The 18,369-nt window shown below is 52.6% G+C and overlaps 1 protein-coding gene across 6 annotated transcripts in view; it reads left to right on the top strand.

Moving 5' to 3' along the window:
- Positions 1–17,898, top strand: part of Ptch1 (patched 1) — a 67,061-nt gene extending 49,163 nt beyond the window's left edge. For 5 of the 6 annotated variants that reach the window (XM_078030539.1, XM_005334890.5, XM_078030541.1 and 2 more), the window contains 8 exons: positions 1,704–1,887; positions 3,354–3,634; positions 5,883–6,020; positions 8,848–8,990; positions 11,987–12,086; positions 12,580–12,834; positions 13,856–14,411; positions 15,024–17,898. In XM_078030539.1, coding sequence (XP_077886665.1) covers positions 1,704–1,887; positions 3,354–3,634; positions 5,883–6,020; positions 8,848–8,990; positions 11,987–12,086; positions 12,580–12,834; positions 13,856–14,410 — 1,656 coding nt within the window. In that variant the 3' untranslated portion in view covers position 14,411; positions 15,024–17,898. Of the gene's footprint in view, positions 1–1,703; positions 1,888–3,353; positions 3,635–5,882; positions 6,021–8,847; positions 8,991–11,776; positions 11,793–11,986; positions 12,087–12,579; positions 12,835–13,855; positions 14,412–15,023 lie in introns of those variants that run through there. The other variant, XM_021732971.3, reaches the window with a different exon arrangement.
- Positions 17,899–18,369: the final 471 nt, after the last annotated feature.

The following is an 18,369-nucleotide window of genomic DNA, read 5'->3' as shown; positions in this document are numbered from 1 at the left end:
TGTGACCACGGGGGTCTTGATGGTATCAGACCTGGACAGATGGGTTTGTTGGGTAGCAGTCATTGCCATGAGCAGAATTCGGGTTGGCTGGATGGCTTAGAGGACTGGAGAGGTTGCTGGAAGGGCTGGAGGATTTCTGATCCCTCATTCATTCGGGTCACCCGGACCCACGCGCTGGACACTGAGCACAGACGCATGGCGGCCTCCAGAGGGCAGTTCCTCAGGATCCGCATGGACTTGCCCTTGTGGTTGCTGCCCGCCCCTCATGTTGAGCGGCTGCTCGTCCCAGTGCATTTGCATCCCCTCGGTGACTCTTGGGTCCCAGCACATCCCTTCTGACTCCTCAGGCGTGCACCGGAGTGTGTCCAGGTGGGTCAGGACCACTCCTGCCATCCGCAGAGCCTCTTCCCCCTGCTCTTTGGAGTTTGCTGACTTCACCTTGAGGCAGAAAGCGTCATGCTAATGATCTTAGCAGCTCTGTTTATTGTCTCTCCTTTTCTACTGGCATGAAAGGTGACAGATTTACAAAGTACATTGTTCAGAGTTATTATGGAGTGTGAAAGTCGGCGCTCTAGAGCAGCGTGCAGCGAGCTGTCAGGCTTGACAAGGGTGTGGGCAGAGGAGCCTGCCCGAGGGACAATAGCAGGGACGTGCCCAGGGAGCTGGGGTGGAGCTAGGGGCCGAGACACCGTGGGACAAATGTGGCAGGGCCAGGCCTCCAGATATCACTTCCTCTGCCTGGGAGGGAGGAAAAAACACGCCTCAGGCAGGGCGGCCAGGAGCTGTGCTGTGTAATTCCAGAGACGGTTTGAAGACATGCAGTTGTTACGTATCCTGTGGATTAATTGAATCCAGACCCCCAAAGTCTAGTTCTCTCCCTCTGCTCCACACTCTCTCCCTTCCCTCTTTCTCTAGGAACTACTGTCACTGGGGTTTTTTCATTTTGTTAAAAAAGACCAAAAGTATTGGAACAAGGCCTGAAATCTGAAATTTTTTTTCACTGTGTCTAACACACACACACACACACACACACACACACACACACGGGTCTCACAGCACCTTGACCTGAGCAGAGCCGGCGAGATCCACTGTAGAGGGAGCGACTTGGCTGGGCCCAGGGATCTGGCTCACTTAGGTCTGACCACGTCTCAGAAATAAGATTAGCGAGAAGGCCGCGGCTCTGTGTCAGGTCTTCCACTCCCTGGTGACGGGCATTTTTTTTGCATACGTGGGTCATAGGAGGCTAGTGTTAGCAAAATTTATACAGATGTTGTTTTATTTTTATAGCTCTCCTCCATTTACTGGGTGGCATTTCCTTCAGTGTTAACAGCAGAGGTTAACTGCACACAGACGTGCTTGGGGATCCTTGCCAGGGTTCCCCCCCTTCCCCTCCTATAAATATGTTTCTCCAGATTGTTCATTCCCGGCCTTGGCTGCAGACAGCCTTTTAGCATTCAGATTTAATTGGTTCAGCCGGTTCCTGAGCCATCTGCAGGACCGTGTGTGTTATAAACAACCGAGGATCGCCTTCTCCAATAAGTGGGTTCGGAGAGAAACCCAAGTGCTCCCGTGGGACCCGAACACTCTGTCTCCTTGGGTGCCACGTTCTTTGTTGGAAATGCACTGTGGCGGCCCGTGGGTTTCCGGGCAGGAGCGCGTCCACCCCGCACCCGTCTCTGAAGGCCTCTGTTCTTGTCTTGCAGTTGCCCACGCAGCGCCTGGTGGATGCGGACGGCATCATCAACCCCAACGCTTTCTACATCTACCTGACCGCGTGGGTCAGCAATGACCCCGTGGCCTACGCCGCCTCCCAGGCCAACATCCGGCCTCACCGACCCGAGTGGGTCCACGACAAAGCCGACTACATGCCAGAAACACGGCTGAGAAGTAAGTAGCACGCTGTCCGCGCGCGGGGCCTGGGAGCTCACGGAGGTGCCTCGTCGCCCCGTTCCCCAAAGCTCGGCAGCAGCCCCCCTCGGTTGACACTGCCCAGGGTTCAAAAGTGTAAATAGAACAATATATTTCTTGTAGTTTAAAACTCTGGGAGACGGATGAGGATGTGTAATGGGATACAACCCACGCTCGCTCACGCTGGGAAAGGAGTCTCTAATCTCCTTTTGTAGCTTAACTCTCAGACACTCCTCAGGCTTTGGTCTTGAGTGCCAGCTGTTCCCGTGAACGTCAGGGACGCCTCCAGGTTGAGTGTTATTTTACTATTGCAGAGTTTTATCGCCGGGGATTTTATGTTTATCTTAACTTTGTCAACTCTGGTGTTGAAGGGATTTTTGGCACGTTGGGTCATTCCTATAAGCCACCAAGCACCTGCGCTCTGTCAAAGCTGTTTAAACCAGAGCGGAGAAGTGTATACAACAGTGTCCTCTTCCTTTCACCTCTCAGCCCAGAGTTTGAAAGGTGGTTCTGGTGGATTCAATTTGCATTTACGTTCGAGATATTAGTAGCAGTGTGCGCTTCGGATATCGGGCCAAGAGAGGACGTGAGAAAGAAGACGAGTCCTCTGCTCGCAGGGCCGGGAAGCCAGCGGGTTGTGCTTCCCCGTATCTAAACCCCAGAGTCTTGTGGCAAGCAGCCAAGGCTTGTCTTAATGAAAATTTATAGTTGAGATTATAATAGGGCAAATCATGTTCAGCAAGTCAGCTGAATGACCCCAGAGGGTCTGCAGGGCACAGCGGCAGGAACCAAAGGCTTGTTGCAAGAGGGTTTCTTCCCGGTCGCCCAAGACTTAGCATTGCATTAGCAAAGATGCAAGGGAGGTGTAAGTTGGTGGGATTGCTAAAGGGTAAGAAAGCAGAGCATTTTTTCTCAGCAAAGCATGACCCTGGAATCGTTTTGTGCTCATAGCCATCGAGGAAACCAGGTCTGTACTTGGTGACTTCAAGAGTGTCAGTGTGACAAAAAGCATTCCCAAAATTGAAGTCCTGAGGTGTTGGGCCCCTCACAAACAGTGATCGAGTGCTTCCGGATGATTAAAATGGGGGCTGAAGAATGCTCATGTCACGGGCTCCTTGCCCATCCTACCCGCCAAAAAAACCAAAGAAGGTTAATTATTGGTTAAAAAGCATCTCCATGGTGGAGCACTTGCCTAGCATGCAAGAGGCCTTGGGTATAGTCCCCAGCACTGCAAAAAAGGAAAAAAATTTTAAAAAGATTTTTTTGTAAACCAAATATGAGCATTATAAAGAGCCCAAGATAAATGTTGTTTCTCCTTTATGTTAAAAAGAGGGGCCGTGAGCACCGTTTTCTGCAAAGCTCCTCTCTCCTTGCATCACATCTATGCAGTGGTGTGGCAGGCCCTTCACCACGGCCCTTCCTCACCGGGTGCCCTCTCTCTCCAGTCCCCGCTGCAGAGCCCATCGAATACGCCCAGTTTCCTTTCTACCTCAACGGCTTGCGAGACACCTCGGACTTTGTGGAAGCCATTGAAAAAGTGAGAACCATCTGCAACAACTTCACGAGCCTGGGGCTCGCCAGCTACCCCAACGGCTACCCCTTCCTCTTCTGGGAGCAGTACATCAGCCTGCGTCACTGGCTGCTGCTGGCCATCAGCGTGGTGCTGGCCTGCACGTTCTTCGTGTGCGCGGTCTTCCTGCTGAACCCCTGGACAGCTGGGATCATTGTGAGTTCGTTACAAGGGTCTTTGTGGCTGTCAAATTCCTTTCCTCATAGCTCGTTCTGCAGCCGGGAAGTTGTGTTTATGTCTGGCCCTTTGGGGGGGGGGGTATCGATTGCATCATCCAGAATATATTTATTCGACTCTAGGTGGCGAGGTTCATGGTGGAGGTACAGCCTCTAATGGCCGTAATCTTGTGTCCCCTGCATTGCAGCCCGAAAACGTGGGCATATGAGATGGGGGACTTTTTAAGCACACCTTTGGTAACAGCTCTGAGCATTTGTGAAGTAGAAATTTTTCTTTCTTCTTCATTCTACCAGTGTCATTTTGTGACCCCCAACTTAAAGGTGCACAGAAGTTCCTCCTCTGTGTTTGACATGAAAGGGAGACACAAAGAGGTCAGGGCCACGGTTCGAGCAAGGGAAGATGCCTTTTGAAGCACTGCTGTATGTTTTAGCTCCCAGGGAAGTGATCACCCCCACTGCTACCCTGTTTTTAGGACAGCCATTCTCCAAAGTGCTTTCTGATTTGAAGTGAGTTTCATGTAGAGTCCAATAAAATCATGGCAGCCTTTAAAAATTCCACGGAGTGTAGTAGAACCTTTAAAATGCCAAAATTATGGAAACAGAGACCAGGTTTTGTTTCTGCACAAGTTTGGGCAGCAGCAGGTACGTTGAAAGGTAAATGTTTAGTCTGCAGATGTTTTTCACAGTACTCAGGCCATGGACGTTGTCCATCTTCCATTCTTCTTCCCCGACCTTCCCCTCTGCCCGCCACCCCACCCGCAAGAAGAAAGAGCCTGCCCTCCCGCCTCTGCCCTCTGTATACAGGGAGAGTTTTACTTGTATTTTCTTCCCCTCGGCCCAAGAAACTCCAGCACCTGCCTCGCGGCTCTTTCCATCCCCCCCCACATTTTTACAAGAGAGGTAAAAGGCTGCTAGAAGCCGCTCCTTTGGACTTGAGGGTCTGCTGGTCCACCCCAGTTGCTCCTCATCTCTTCAAAGTGCATCGGCCCCATGACGTGACCCACACCCGCCGCTGCCGGCTTCCCCCGACCTAGGCCAAGGCATCTTCACTTAGCCTGGGCGTCCTCCAACCAAGCCAGACTGCTTTGACCCTCCAGGATTTTCATCCTTCTCATCCCACGAGCTCCCTTGAGGATGGAGGGTGAGGCGACTCCAAACTCTGTCTCAACTCAGTCACTCAGAAGTGTCACCTGTGACACAGGGGGATGATAGAAAGTGAAGCCATGGCTCGAGGATATGGGGGGAAATGGCGGAAGGATGATGGACGGCTTCCATGCTCAAGATCAAAGCAGAGAGCTGGACGCAGTGGCCTGCAATCCCAGCAGCTTGGGAGGCTGAGGCAGGAGCATCCCAAGTTCAAAGCCAACCTCAGCAACTCAGTGAGGCCCCAAACAACTTGGCAAGACCCTGTCTCTAAATAAAATTTTTTAAAAAGGTGTGTGTGGGGGGGTGTCTGGGATGTGGCTCGGTTTTTAAGTGCCCCTGGATTCTATCCCTGGTACTGAAAAACAAATCAAAGCAGAAGAAAAGACCTTGTTGTAAACTACAGTCATTACCTGGGGATGATTCCAGAACCCTGCCCCCAGACACCTAAATCCATTGATACCTAGATGTCTTATAAAATGGCATATTATTTACACAGAACCTTTATGCACTTTCTGTAAGCCTTAGATCAATCACGTTTACATGACATCTAGTACCTCATTCAAGGTAAATCTTGACTGTAGTTATTCCAGTGTCTTACTTAGGGCCTAAGGACCAGGAGAAACCTCCGTGCCTGTTCAGTACAGGTGCAGGGTTTTCCCCCCAAGAGTATTTTCAATCCATGATCGTTCAGATCCACAGATGAGGAAGACCAGAAACAGAGAGCCAATATATGTAAAACGTGCAGCTCTGGTTCTTCACAGAAGGCTCTAGTGGAGACGTTTTGATAGTTTTTTGCCTTACACCACAGTACGACAGCTATATTGGAAAAGCAACTTGCATGATCGTACTGAACGGGGCCGATTGTGCTCCTTCTTACAAAGGCACTGTACCAAGGTCTCCCTTCCCAGCAGAGCAGAGTGATAGGAAGGGAGGACCTTGTCCAAGGTCACAGCAAGTCAGTCCCTTGATGGCATGTGGGCCACAGGCGTCTTCCTGAGGTCACCTGAGTTCTGTGCCCTCCCCGTTGGACACCTGTGTGTGCTGTGCCCCACCCTGATCGCTCGCTGTGTGCCTTCTCCAAGGTGATGGTCCTGGCTTTGATGACGGTGGAGCTCTTCGGCATGATGGGCCTCATCGGAATCAAGCTGAGCGCTGTGCCCGTGGTCATCCTGATCGCCTCCGTCGGCATCGGGGTGGAGTTCACCGTTCACGTGGCTTTGGTAAGGGAGAAAGTTCAAGCAACAGTTTGATGAAAGGGATCGTTTCCTCCAGCCCCTTTACTGGCCACGTGGGGTCCTTTATGTTTCCCCCCTGCATCGCCTGACAGGCTCAGGGCTGAAACGTTGGAGCCCTTTCCCTCTGGGGGAGTCTGAGGACACCGCAGGGCACCGTAGGGGACCTGAGCCCCGAGCTGGCGTCAGAGCCAGCCCCTCGGAGTCTGCTCTTTTGATGTGGTCGGCTGTCACAGTATCACCTTGGGTCTGGGAGCTGCCAGTTTTGTTCCCAGGACGGAGTGTGTGCGCGAGTGTGTGCGTGGGCATGCCGGCACCCGACTTTAAAACAGTCGTAAAGTGGAGATGAAACAAGACCACACCAGCCACTTGGTGGGGACCGCCTGATGGAGGGCGGGATGAGCTGGCACCCAGGGAGCCACCCTCGACCTGTGAGCAGAGGCCTCGGTGCCCCACACTCAGGTGCTGGCTCTTCCGCCCGTGTGCACCCCGCTCCCTGACCCCCAGCCTTCAAATCCATGATGGCAGAAAGTAAGAGGACCAGCCTTGGCGTCAACAGGAAATCCCGCCCCTCTGCGTCCGATGCTTGTGAATGTTTTGCTGGAGGAAATCAAATTTTAGAGGGCTCTTTGGTTCAAGAGACAAACCCATGGTGTAGACGGATCAGAGAACCGTTCAGAAGGCTCGTAGCAGCATGCAGAAGTGATGAGAGCCTGGGCCCCTGGTGCTGTTGGTGGGCGTTTACTGAGTGAGGACGTGGGCTTGGAATGCCCCAGCCAGGAAGCCTCGTGCTGGACTTGGACCACGTCACTTCTCGCTTTGCTTTTGCAGTTCTGTGGCAGGCGTCCCGTGGCACCGTGGCCCACAGCCTGTGCGTGTCCACACAAAGTCTCCCACCTGTGCTATCTCTGGTCTTTCCAGGCCTTTATTATGCAGCCCAGAGATTATTAACTTTGGTATTTAAAAGGAATGTTTGGCTGAAATTATTGATTAAACGTTCCTAATATAAAAATGATATTCTCTGAATTTGGAGCCTACATAAAATTACCATTTTTTCTTGGAGCTTGGAGGAAAGAGAGGTTTTTTTTGGGGGGGGGGGGGTACCAGGGATTGAACTCAGGGGCACTCAGCCACTGAGCCACATCCCCAGCCCTATTTTGTGTTTTCTTTAGAGACAGGGTCTCACTGATTTGCTCAGCACCTCCCTTTTTGCTGCGGCTGGCTTTGAACTCGCCATCCTCCTGCCTCAGCCTCCAGAGCCACTGGGATTACAGGCCTGTGCCACAGTGCCCAGCTTCTCTCTTTTTTTTTAAAGGGTAGTCTGCCAGCCCAGAATTTAAAAAACACGTAATTCTAATCCCTTTTCTTTTAAAAAGGAGAAACATTTGCACACGAGTTACAGATCGACATGTAATTCGTTTATTCTGCTAGGAATGAAAGACCCGGCCTTTGTGCTAGCCTTGCAAACAGGAGTGCTAGAAAAATCAGAACTGATTTTTATCCTGGAAATGCAAACTGCAGGCTTCTGACTGTTTTGCTCCTCCTCAAACGCCTTTCCAAGAGCACTGTCTACAGGCAGGACACGGTGTTCTTACACGTGAAACTGTTTAGACAGTTACTGCTCTTACAAGGTTTATAACATGACAGAATAGACTTAACAAAGATGCTTCTTCCCCGAGAGTCCTGAAAGAAGTAGGCGGTTCCTGTCACTTTGCTGCATTTCACTGTAAGCCACGGGAGACACGTGGCAATGGTGTCATGGTCCAGATATGGCACAGAGCAAAAGGACGCCAACCCCCTTTCCTCCCAAGAGCAGAAGGCAGCTGTGTTGACCCCACTGTCTTTCCCAACTCTGGAAAGAGTAGAACCCATTTTAGGGAAAATAAGACTCAGATGATGAGTGTATATACTTGTGTTTCTTCATCTGTTAAGAAAAACGACTCTCCTTGTCCTTGCACAGGGCATTTGAGTGACGGGGATGACCCATGGGGTTCCCGGCCCTCTCTGAGCTCTCTTTTGGAACATCCCAGAGCAGCCCAAACCATTGAGCAGAGAGAAAACTTGTCCCAGGCACAGGGCTCCCTGCTGGAGTCCCGCTATGGGAGCAGCCAGGGAAGAATAATCCCTAAGTCACATTCAAGAGGGTCCTGGGTCGTGTTCCCCAACCACCTGATCAACGTCACACCTTCCTCTACCCAGTCCCACTTGGTAGAGGTCAAGCAGTCCTGACCTGGAGAAGCTCAAGGCGCACGTAGGCGGCAGGGACGTGTCCCTGTACACAGGGGCAGGCTCGGGCCAACTGGAGGTCCGGTCCCTCTTTGTCATGCCTTGGTGGTGCTCACTTTGGAACAGTGACAGTTCTTCCCTTGGCATGATCCCGAGAGGACATGTACTCAGCACCCAGTTGCCTGTGACACTGAGCTGAGCCCTTGGGGAAACAAGATCTTGACCATCTAAAGCATCCTCCAGAACCCTGGTGCTTTCAAACTGGAGGCCTCCGTGTGAGCTTCTTCAGGGGGACAAACCCTTACAGACGAGGGGCAGTGAAGGAAAACGTTCCCACACATTTTGGTGTAGTTTTGGTTTGGTTTGGTTCAAGATTTACATCGACGCGAATGTGCCCCCATCCCCCCCGGAACCAGGACATTGTAGTGTGAGCCCAGATCAAGGCTATAGGCTTGAGCCACCCTGGTTAAACATTCCTGGAGCTGTCGGGGATGGCCAAAGGCAGCTCGCAGCATTTCAGACAAAGCAAAGCAGCATCTGCCACCTGTGGTCTGGGGACCTGACCCTCCGAACCCTTCTCGTCCCACAGGCCTTTCTGACAGCGATTGGCGATAAGAACCGCAGGGCCGTGCTTGCCCTGGAGCACATGTTCGCGCCCGTTCTGGATGGCGCCGTGTCCACCCTGCTCGGAGTCCTGATGCTTGCAGGGTCTGAGTTTGATTTCATCGTCAGGTAAGGGAGAGCGCGAGGGGAGCCTCACCTTGAAAACCACCAGGCTTAGCTCTGTGCTGTTCGTCGCCCTGCCTTCCTGCACCTGGGGGCTGCAGCATCTGCCTTGCTGGTGAAGGGTGTAAAGACAAGCTCTCCTCTAGAGCCCGTGGGAGGGGAGGGGCCTAGCAGCAGGGGCAGCTCCAGGTTGAGGCTGTTTGCACAGGTGACCGAGGTTCCCATTAATTGACCACATTTAACTTACTTCATCTCCTTCAAAACTGTTGAAAGGAAAACTTACAGATACTTAGAATGGTCACCCAGACTTTGTTCTTTTAAGAGGTGAAGACAATGTGCCCAGATCTCACATACAAAGTCCCCACTGAGCTTTAGGAAGCGGTGAGCATGTGACTTGGGTGTCACCCTGTGGACATCCAAAGCCTGGTTTGAGTGCTTCTCTTGGGGGTCTGGAGGCAGGCTTTTTCTTTCTGGTTGACTGAAGTATGAATGTGACATGAAAGGAGAGCGAGTTTTCCCTATGAGAGGAACTAGAGATCTGCAGGGAAAGAGGCTCTGCTCTCGAGATAGCGAGAGCGCCATTGCAGCTTGGTGAGGTGGCTCCTCTTGGGTCTAACACAACCACAGTGTCAGGTAGCAAAGACAGGAGAACAGAGGTGCAGAACGAGGACAAGCAGAACCCAATATGCCTCAGTCTGCAGAGGGAGGCAGATCGGGCCTCCGTGTGTCGGGGGGTGGGGGTAACGAGGAGTTTTAGCTAAAGCCCACCTGGAATGAGCCACTGTTTGCTCACTCTGGTTTCACACTGGAGTGAGCAGAGCTGTTTCCGTGTAGACCAGCACTTTTCTGGAACCATAAGTACACTTCTAAGTCATCTGAGGTTCTTGAAATGCCAACGAGATCTTTGGGGGCAGGGAAGGGTGGAATCTGCATCCCGGCCAGCTCCCATTCCAAGGCCCATGCACGCCGGCCTTCTCAACACAGCCTCGGCAAGCCAATTAGCAAATGTGTGTTTGCCAATACCAACTAGATAGTTGCCTAACTTAGATAAAGGTTTGGGCCTGTTTTGTTTTAAGCAGTTCATTTGACTTTGACTTCCATTTCTTCAGTATACATTTACTCAGACATTGGCATTGTCTCTTTAGGGTCTAAAAGCCCCGTGCCAAATAGTTTCTTTTGCGTAATTACTTTCTCATTGAGCACAAAGGCAGTGAAAACCCCCCCAAGTGCCATTTTGCCTAAGTGAGCACGCCACGGGCCCCACCCGCAGCCTTCTGGAGAGAGAACAATTCCCAGGTGGTTCAAGACCAGGAGGAGCAGGGAGATGTGCAGGGTGCAGTGGGGTCCCGTGAGCATCACAGTCAGCCGGGGTGCTAAGTGAGCCCCAGGAAGGAGCCGAGCCTGAAACCCCAGGAGTGGGGTTGGGAGGGACCTAAAGGGTGGAATCTCAGGGGCTGCTTGTTCCCGTCCAGAGACCTCCGGATTCCTGTTTCAAACACGTAAGAGGGCTTCCCATTTCCCATCACAGGATGGATTAGCCTGATAGAGCCCTCTCTGAGGTCGAATAAGTGAGCAGACATTGTATACATGAAGCCGTCAGGAATCTAATTGGTCCGTTTATGCTACAGCTAAATGGATGGGATGTAAATGTCTTAATGCCCGCCGCTGATATCTGCCTCCGCCTAACGTCCCGCAGTTTACATTAGAGCGAGGCCTGGGCGGCTCGGCCTCTTACTAATGCAGCTCAGAAGTTTCTGGTGTTTACAATAGCTGTGAGGTATTTGTATTTTTATAGGGATCCTCTCCCCTTTCATCTAGTTTTGAAACACGCATCGGCATGGCAGAGTTGGGGGGTCCTGTCCCGTTTTATGATCCAGCGGACCATTAACAGCTCCATACCTTGCCCTCCCTCTGCCCAGAGCATCCTGACCCGCTCTCCCCCACCCCCAGCCCACTTCCATCAAAGCCCTAGAAATCATTAGTTCCAGAAATGCATCCTTGCTGAGTGCGCGCCCTCGGGCCGTGCCCAGCGTCCGTCCGTCCATCCATCCATCCGTCCTCGGAACCTTTCCTGCTGGCAGGTCCACCTGGGTGCGGCGGAGGACCCTAGACCTTAGCCCTCAATGGTGGGAAAGCAGAACTGCTTGTGTGTGCTCCTCTTCAGCCATGGTGCTGTGGCCTTTATGTTTGCATTGGCTGACGCAAAACAAGAGTATTCAGAGATGCTAAATTGTCCAACAAAAGGTTGGCCGGCAGCGCAGCCCCGCCATTGTGGAGCGCCCTCACCCAGCACAATGCCCGCTCCCACAGAATGGGCGGCGTTTTCTTTGCGGAGAGCTGGTTCCTGTGTTCTAAAGAGGGTGCCATTGGGAGCCGTTTGGTAAAAACTGGAACTCGCAGAATCCTAGGCAGAAAGTTCTGATTAATGAAAGCCCAGGCAAAGCCTCACCTGATCCACTGGAGACTTAATTAGAGATTCTGCCGTAAGAGGCAGAAGCATTTCACAGTGGATTAGCCGCCTGCAGCAGTGGCTGCCTCTCCTCCCGGGCCAAATTGTTTAAATTCTACACCCTTCGCTTCATTTGTTTGCTTCTGCTGGGTTTTCGGGCACAGGGCCCCTCGGCATTGTTTGTGCTTTCAGTTTGCTCAGCCATTCAGCTCACACGCCATATTTTTGTGTTTGTGTAACACATTCATAAATAACATTACATGCCTGAGATTTCAGCAAATTAACAAACTAATTTTTTTTTTCCTTCCCTTCACGAACTAACACTTTGGGTTGTGGAATGTAGTCCTCAAAGTCATAAGGTAAAAAGAAAGAAAAGAAAAGAAACAAAAAAACGGATCTCCTGTTGCATTTGAACTCTGGTTTTTGTAGCCGCATTTCAGCGGGGTGGGTTTGTTAATTTGGGGTGTTGGCGTGCTGCGGTATCTGGGGACAGGAGGGGTAGCCTGACTTACCTCTGTCACGCTGAAGGTTGCTGTTTCTCTCCGTCTTCCAGGTATTTCTTTGCAGTCCTGGCGATCCTGACCATCCTGGGTGTTCTCAATGGACTGGTTTTGCTTCCAGTTCTTTTGTCTTTCTTTGGACCGTATCCCGAGGTCAGTAATTATGCCGAGCGTAGTGTCCAACCCACAGGTCACCTGAGCACGGGTCTTCCACTGTTAATTTAGATATTTAGATACGACTGCGTTTGCAGATTGTTTACCTTTTCAGTAAACATCTAATAGCAATGGCCTTTCCCCTCTTCCATTGTGATTGTCTGGCGGGGGGCGGGGGTGTAGGACTGGCCTCGTTTTAAGCCAGCTGATCAGTCACCGGCAGCTTAGGACCCTGGATAAATGAAGACCATCCACGAGGTGGATGTTGGGGCATAATGGCCGTAAAGGGTGCACATGTCACCTTTCCAGTGTCCAACTGTCCAGAGGGCAGTTGTTCCCTTGCTGCAGTTGTGGGACCTGAATGTCCTCCAGGTGGCAGAGAGGTGGGTGGGTCACGGGGCAGGGGACAGACACCCGCACGATGCTTTGAGCTCGGAGACCACACAGCCGTAGACAGACAGTCACACGTTTCATGTGGAATCCCCATAAACAGGTGTCTCCTGCCCACGGCCTGGACCGGCTGCCCACCCCCTCCCCTGAGCCACCCCCGAGCGTTGTCCGATTCGCGGTGCCTCCCAGTCACACGAACAACGGGTCTGATTCCTCCGACTCGGAGTACAGCTCTCAGACCACGGTGTCCGGCCTCAGTGAGGAGCTGCGGCAGTACGAGGCCCAGCAGGGCGCCGGGGGTCGTCCCCACCGAGTGATCGTGGAAGCCACAGAAAACCCGGTCTTCGCCCGTTCCACCGTAAGTTGCCGCGGGAACCCGGCCTCTGGGGCCCCGAGCTCCTGCGTTCCTCGGCCCACCCTGTGCTCCCAAGGATGGCCTGGCCCCCGCCCCAGGCCCAGAGCTCAGCTTCCAGAAGCCCAGGAAGGTTCCAAGACTCGTGTTGCTCCACCAAGGCCCCCTGCCATCCTGCCAGGAAATGGGTATTCCAGTCCCAGGCCAGAGCAGCCCTTCCATGAAAGAGAGAGGGGCCAACCCAATAACCTCGATTGTCCTGCCCTCGCCCCCCGTGACGGTGCCTGCTGAGCTGCAGTGTGAATCTGGTTTTGTTCAGCAGGAGCCTAAAAATAGGTACAAGCTGAAGGACTTTGAAGTTGGTCACGGTCCTTTTGATTGATGTGGCCACTGTGTTGCTCCGCGCTTTGTATAGAGACCCAGAAACCAGACTCCTAACAAGCGGACAGAGCCGCCCTGCCCGAGAGGACTTTCTGCGATGGTGGACGTGCTCTCTCCCTGCTCCCCAGCATCGTAGCCGCTGGCCACACGTGACCGAGGGACACTTGAAATGTGGCTCGTGTAACCGAGGAAATGCACTTTGCATTTCTGTTCGTTTAAACTTAAATAACCGCGTGTCTCTGATGGCTACCACACCCGGCAGTGCGGGGTGGACAGTCCTGCCCACGGCCCGCGCTGTGGCCGGCAGGGCTGGACGATACTTTGCAGTTTTTAGAAGAGCGGAGCCCAGGGCCTGGCTGGACTGAGCAGGGCGGGGTGGCGGAAGCAGCTGGGACGGCCTCCTGCCGGAGCCCTGCATTTATGAGCAGCCTGCTCTTGTGTCCAGCCGGCTGTGTCAGGGCAAGCCTGGAAACAGGATCCCAGAGCGCGTCCCCTGCCACATCCCGGAGGGGCGTGAAGAGCTTCCCTCATAGGCAGAAGGTCCCCATTGGCTCCCTGGGGCTGACGGTTGGGGGTCTGGAGGGAGCAGTGCCCAACCTGGGGTTGGCACCTGCCGCCTGTGTTGACCTGTCCTCACCCTCTGCAGGTGGTCCATCCTGAATCAAGGCATCACCCACCCTGGAACCCTCGACAGCAGCCTCACCTGGACTCGGGCTCCCTGCCCCCCGGACAGCAAAGCCAGCAGACCCGCAGGGACCCTGCCAGAGAAGGCTTGCGGCCACCCCCCTACAGACCGCGCAGAGACGCTTTTGAAATTCCTACTGAAGGGCATTCTGGCCCTAGCAATAGGGACCGCTCCGGCCCCCGGGGGGCCCGTTCTCACAACCCTCGGAACCCAGCGTCCACTGCCTTGGGCAGCTCTGTGCCCGGCTACTGCCAGCCCATCACCACTGTGACGGCTTCTGCTTCCGTGACTGTTGCCGTGCATCCCCCGCCCGTCCCTGGGCCCGGGCCTGGGCGGAACCCCCGAGGGGGTCTCTGCCCAGGCTACGAGGGCTACCCCGAGACTGACCCTGGGCTGTTCGAGGACCCCCACGTGCCTTTTCACGTCCGGTGCGAGAGGAGGGACTCGAAGGTGGAAGTCATTGAGCTGCAGGACGTGGAATGTGAGGAGAGGCCCTGGGGAGGCAGCTCCAACTGAGGTGCGTGCTGCCAACACAGGTGGCCGGGCCTTGCACACTGGCCATGGGCCTGGGGTGCAGAGAAGCACCTGGAATCTCAGGCTGTCTCTTCCGGGGGCCCCTGGCCATTGGCATATCCCGAGCTGGACCCCAGGGACCTGTCGACCCCAAGGCAAGGCCAGTGTGTACAAGTTTGCCGTCTCCGGGGAGAGAGTCCAGTTCCACCCTGGGTCCTTCCCTAAACCTGTTAAGGATGAGCACAGCTCGACAAGGGCCCCGAAGCCGCCTTCTGCCTTTTGCCAGTGGGTATAATGGGGCCCCAGCAGGTGCTCAGTGGTCCGAGCTTAGATGGGGTCCCATCACAAATGCCAAATTCTCGTGGGAGGTGCGTTTAATGTCCTGATACACCCATCCTTAATCATCCAGGCAGACGGTCCTCTGTGTGCCATGAATATGCAGCTCCGTGGGCAGTCACAGAGCACATGTCCCTGTGTTCTGCCACTGGGTGAAGGAAGGATGGGGACCAGCCCGCGGCCCCCTGGGCCCCTTCCCCAGCCGCTCGCTGCCCCCTAACCCTCTATATGCAGGCACCTGTTACCCACCTTGACAGCCCTTTTTGGTTTTCTTTTAAAGGGTGATTAAAATCTGAAGCAAAGAGGCCAAAGATTGGACCCCGCCCCCGCCCCTTCCAGCACTGCCTGAGGACGGCTGCTGGGAGTCTGAGACGTGCCCCACCCGGAGAGCAGCTCGCCGTCACTGTAACCCACTGTATTATTTTGTTCAATATTTCTATAAATATTTAAGAGGTGTACACATGTGTAATATAGAGGGAATGGTGTAAAGTAATGTGGCCTGGGGCTTCCCCCGCTCCTGCCCCGGGGTGGGGGGCTTCGGGGCCCCTCCCTTTCTGTACATTGGTCTCCGTGCCACAACCAAGCTTAATTTAGTCTTAAAGGTTCAGCATATGTTGCTGCTGCTTCGATATTGTATAATTTACCTGTATAATTCTATGCAAATATTGCTTATGTAATAGGATTATTTTGTAAAGGTTCCTGTTTTAAAATATTTTAAATTTGCATATCACGACCCTGTGGTAGTATGGAATGTTACTGTTAACTTTCAAACACGCTATGCGTGATAATGTTTGTTGTTGTTTAATGAGCAGATATGAAGAAAGCACGTTAATCTCGGTGGCTTCTCTAGGGGTAGTTGTATGCGGTTCTCTGTTTGGTCATGTGTGTGAACACGTGTGTGATTTCCCAATGTACTGTACTGTGATTTGGGGTTTTTTTTTTTTGTTTTTTTTTTTGTCTGTTTCTAACGCTGTCTGTAATGCTTAGTGGGCTCTGCCCAGTCAGGCTGGAGGGGTCATGCTGTCGGTCGTTGTGGCTCTGTGTTGGTGGAGGGCTGGCCTTGACCTTCGCCGCACTCTCCAGGGATGGTCCGGGAGAAGCCGGGCTCTCTTACCATCACGTTGCCCTCCCGATGCCCCACCTCGCGCTTCAGAGGGAGTAAGCACCTTCACCTTGATCCTGGTGATGGGCGCTGGAACCTCAGGGTGTAGACCCAACGCTCTCCCGTGGTCAGGAGTGAGGAAGCAGGCCTCGTGGTGGGTCCTTGCCGAGCCTCCATGAACTCTAGAAAAGCATGTAGCACTGTGCCCTCTCGTGATCAGCACACACCGCACATGTACACACACACACACACACACACACACACACACAGTCCCCCCACGGCCCTGGTACAGGTAGAAAACCTGTTGGGTTTCTTCTGCCCACAGTCAACCCAGAGGTGACACTTGAGTCCCTATGATGTAAATTCACACTGTGATTAAGTTTACCGTCCCCCTCTTTCTAACATGGAACCGCTGGCTGGGGCTTCTGTAAAACGGAACAGTGAGCGTCCCATCTGGTGACGAGAAGTCCTGTGGGGTGGGGCCTCTCGGGGGTCCTTCTCTCCATGTCCACGCTGGGGGCAGGCTTCCTAAACCAGTCAGAACGCGGTGTCCCTCTGCTCTGTGGTCACTGTCTTTTCGGTGTGACGTTCACTGAAGAGCAGGAAGGTGTGATGGCACACCTGGTAACGTGGGACCGAGGGGTCCTGCAGGTGTGGACGGAGGCAGGTTCCCCACCCCCCCCCCACCCCCCGACGCTATTCTTGAAAGGTCTGCGTCGGTGTGGACTCCGTTCTCGGGCTCGGAGGCCTGGGCTTCCTTTTGCCCCTGTAGCCAGAGACCAGCACGAGTCGGGGGAAAGGGCTCCCTGCAAACCAACCCAGTCACTTGTCTCAGGAGAGGACCAGGTGTCCGCATGGCTGAAGCCTTAGTTACTGTGGGGGTAACCAAGTGACAGCTCCCATTGTCCCCCGTCTCACATGGAAAACCTTCAGAGAAAGGCAACAGGCCCCGGGGCACAGTGACCTCAGACCCTGGAACTTGCCACAAAAACTGTAAGGTACTAATAGGCAGCCACCAAGGGCCCGGCCACCCCCTGCACTTGTGGGTGCCTGATCGTCAGCCATGCAGTCTGCCCTCCTGGCACCGGCTCTGCCAGAAAACTCCACCCCTGCACTCTGGTGCGCTTCTCCCTCCTCTCCCGATCCCGGCTTGTGTAGGGCAGGTGAACCGAGCAGCACTCGGTCTCTGTACAACATAGGACTTTCTCCAGGGTCACACTGGCCACAGCAGGACTCAGGGCTGGCAGGAAGCGAATTTGTCTCTCTCTCTCTCTCTCTCTCTCTCTCTCTCTCTCTCTTTCTTGTCTGTCTTGTTTGTTCATTTGGATGTTTTAATTTTTTTTAAAAAAAAAGAAAATCTTTGCTGATATTTATAATTTTGTATCATAAGAATGTTTTCCTACAGTGTTTGTCATGCCAGTTTATAACAAAAAAAAAATGCAGGGATTTTATTTCTATTGGAAACACTATTACAGCTATGTTTTACTTTTGAACAGAATTTTTATTTGTATAGAGTGCTTACTAATGTTAAATAGTTCAGAGTATATAACATTTACATTAAGGACTCATGGTAGGTTTTAGTGTAAGGAGTTTAAAGGAAATTAATATTCAAACTGGGTCTCGTTGTCTGCCGACTGGGGCGGAAATGAGTTTGTGTCATTTCAATTACAAAGATAAAAGTATGCCATATAATTTATTTATATGAAAATTTATTTTTGTAGTGTACATAGTAGTCATCGAGTCTTTTGACAGAAGTATATTTTTAAAGAATTTATATGTGATGAATCCAAGATGTCTGGAACTTTGCTGAGACATGAGTGGGGACACTTTTCATTGTAAATTGCGGCCAGGCAAAAGAAAATGTTTTTTAACAGTGTTAAGAGAGTGAGGGTGAGTGGATTTTCCCGCGATCGTGACACACGTGTTAGTTACCCCTTGTGACCTAGGTGGTTCTCACCTCGGAAGGTGAAAATGTACAAACTCTCTAAATATTAATGTTCAAACACTGATAGAAATTCTAACATGAATAAAAAATAATATAACTTGTTGGTTATGTCTTTGTTTCGAGAATGTTCTTTCCCGGAAACGCTTGACCCAGCAGTCGGTGTCTGGGGCCCTCCTGGATCATTGTGGCTCCGTCTTGCTGACCTGCTCAGATGCTCATTTTTTTTTGTTCCACATCGTGGGGACAGTGCTGCTTTTATCCTCTGACACCAACAAAGTTCCTAAATGACCCTTCCAAAGAATTATCCCTTCTGTGTCATACTTCAAAGCAGTCCAGCTGGTAACGTGGGACTGGGGGGACCTGGTGCCGAGTGTCTTCTCTGAGTGCTCGACAGGTTTGCATCAGAGGCCAGGTGGGGGGATAGGGCCAGAAGTGCCCCCCACTGCCCAGCTGGACCCGGGGAATGGCCAGGAAGAACACAAGGCCCAAACTGCTCTGGCCTGTACTGAGGCTGGAGGGAGGGGCCAGCCTACAGCCCCCAGAGTTGCCTGTCATTTGTGCACAGATTGTCAGCAGAGA

The sequence above is a fragment of the Ictidomys tridecemlineatus genome, chromosome 13 (assembly GCF_052094955.1).
Source record: "Ictidomys tridecemlineatus isolate mIctTri1 chromosome 13, mIctTri1.hap1, whole genome shotgun sequence".
Taxonomy (NCBI): domain Eukaryota; kingdom Metazoa; phylum Chordata; class Mammalia; order Rodentia; family Sciuridae; genus Ictidomys; species Ictidomys tridecemlineatus.
Note: the sequence above shows the minus strand (reverse complement) of the source record. Positions and strands in the feature narration are given on the sequence as shown.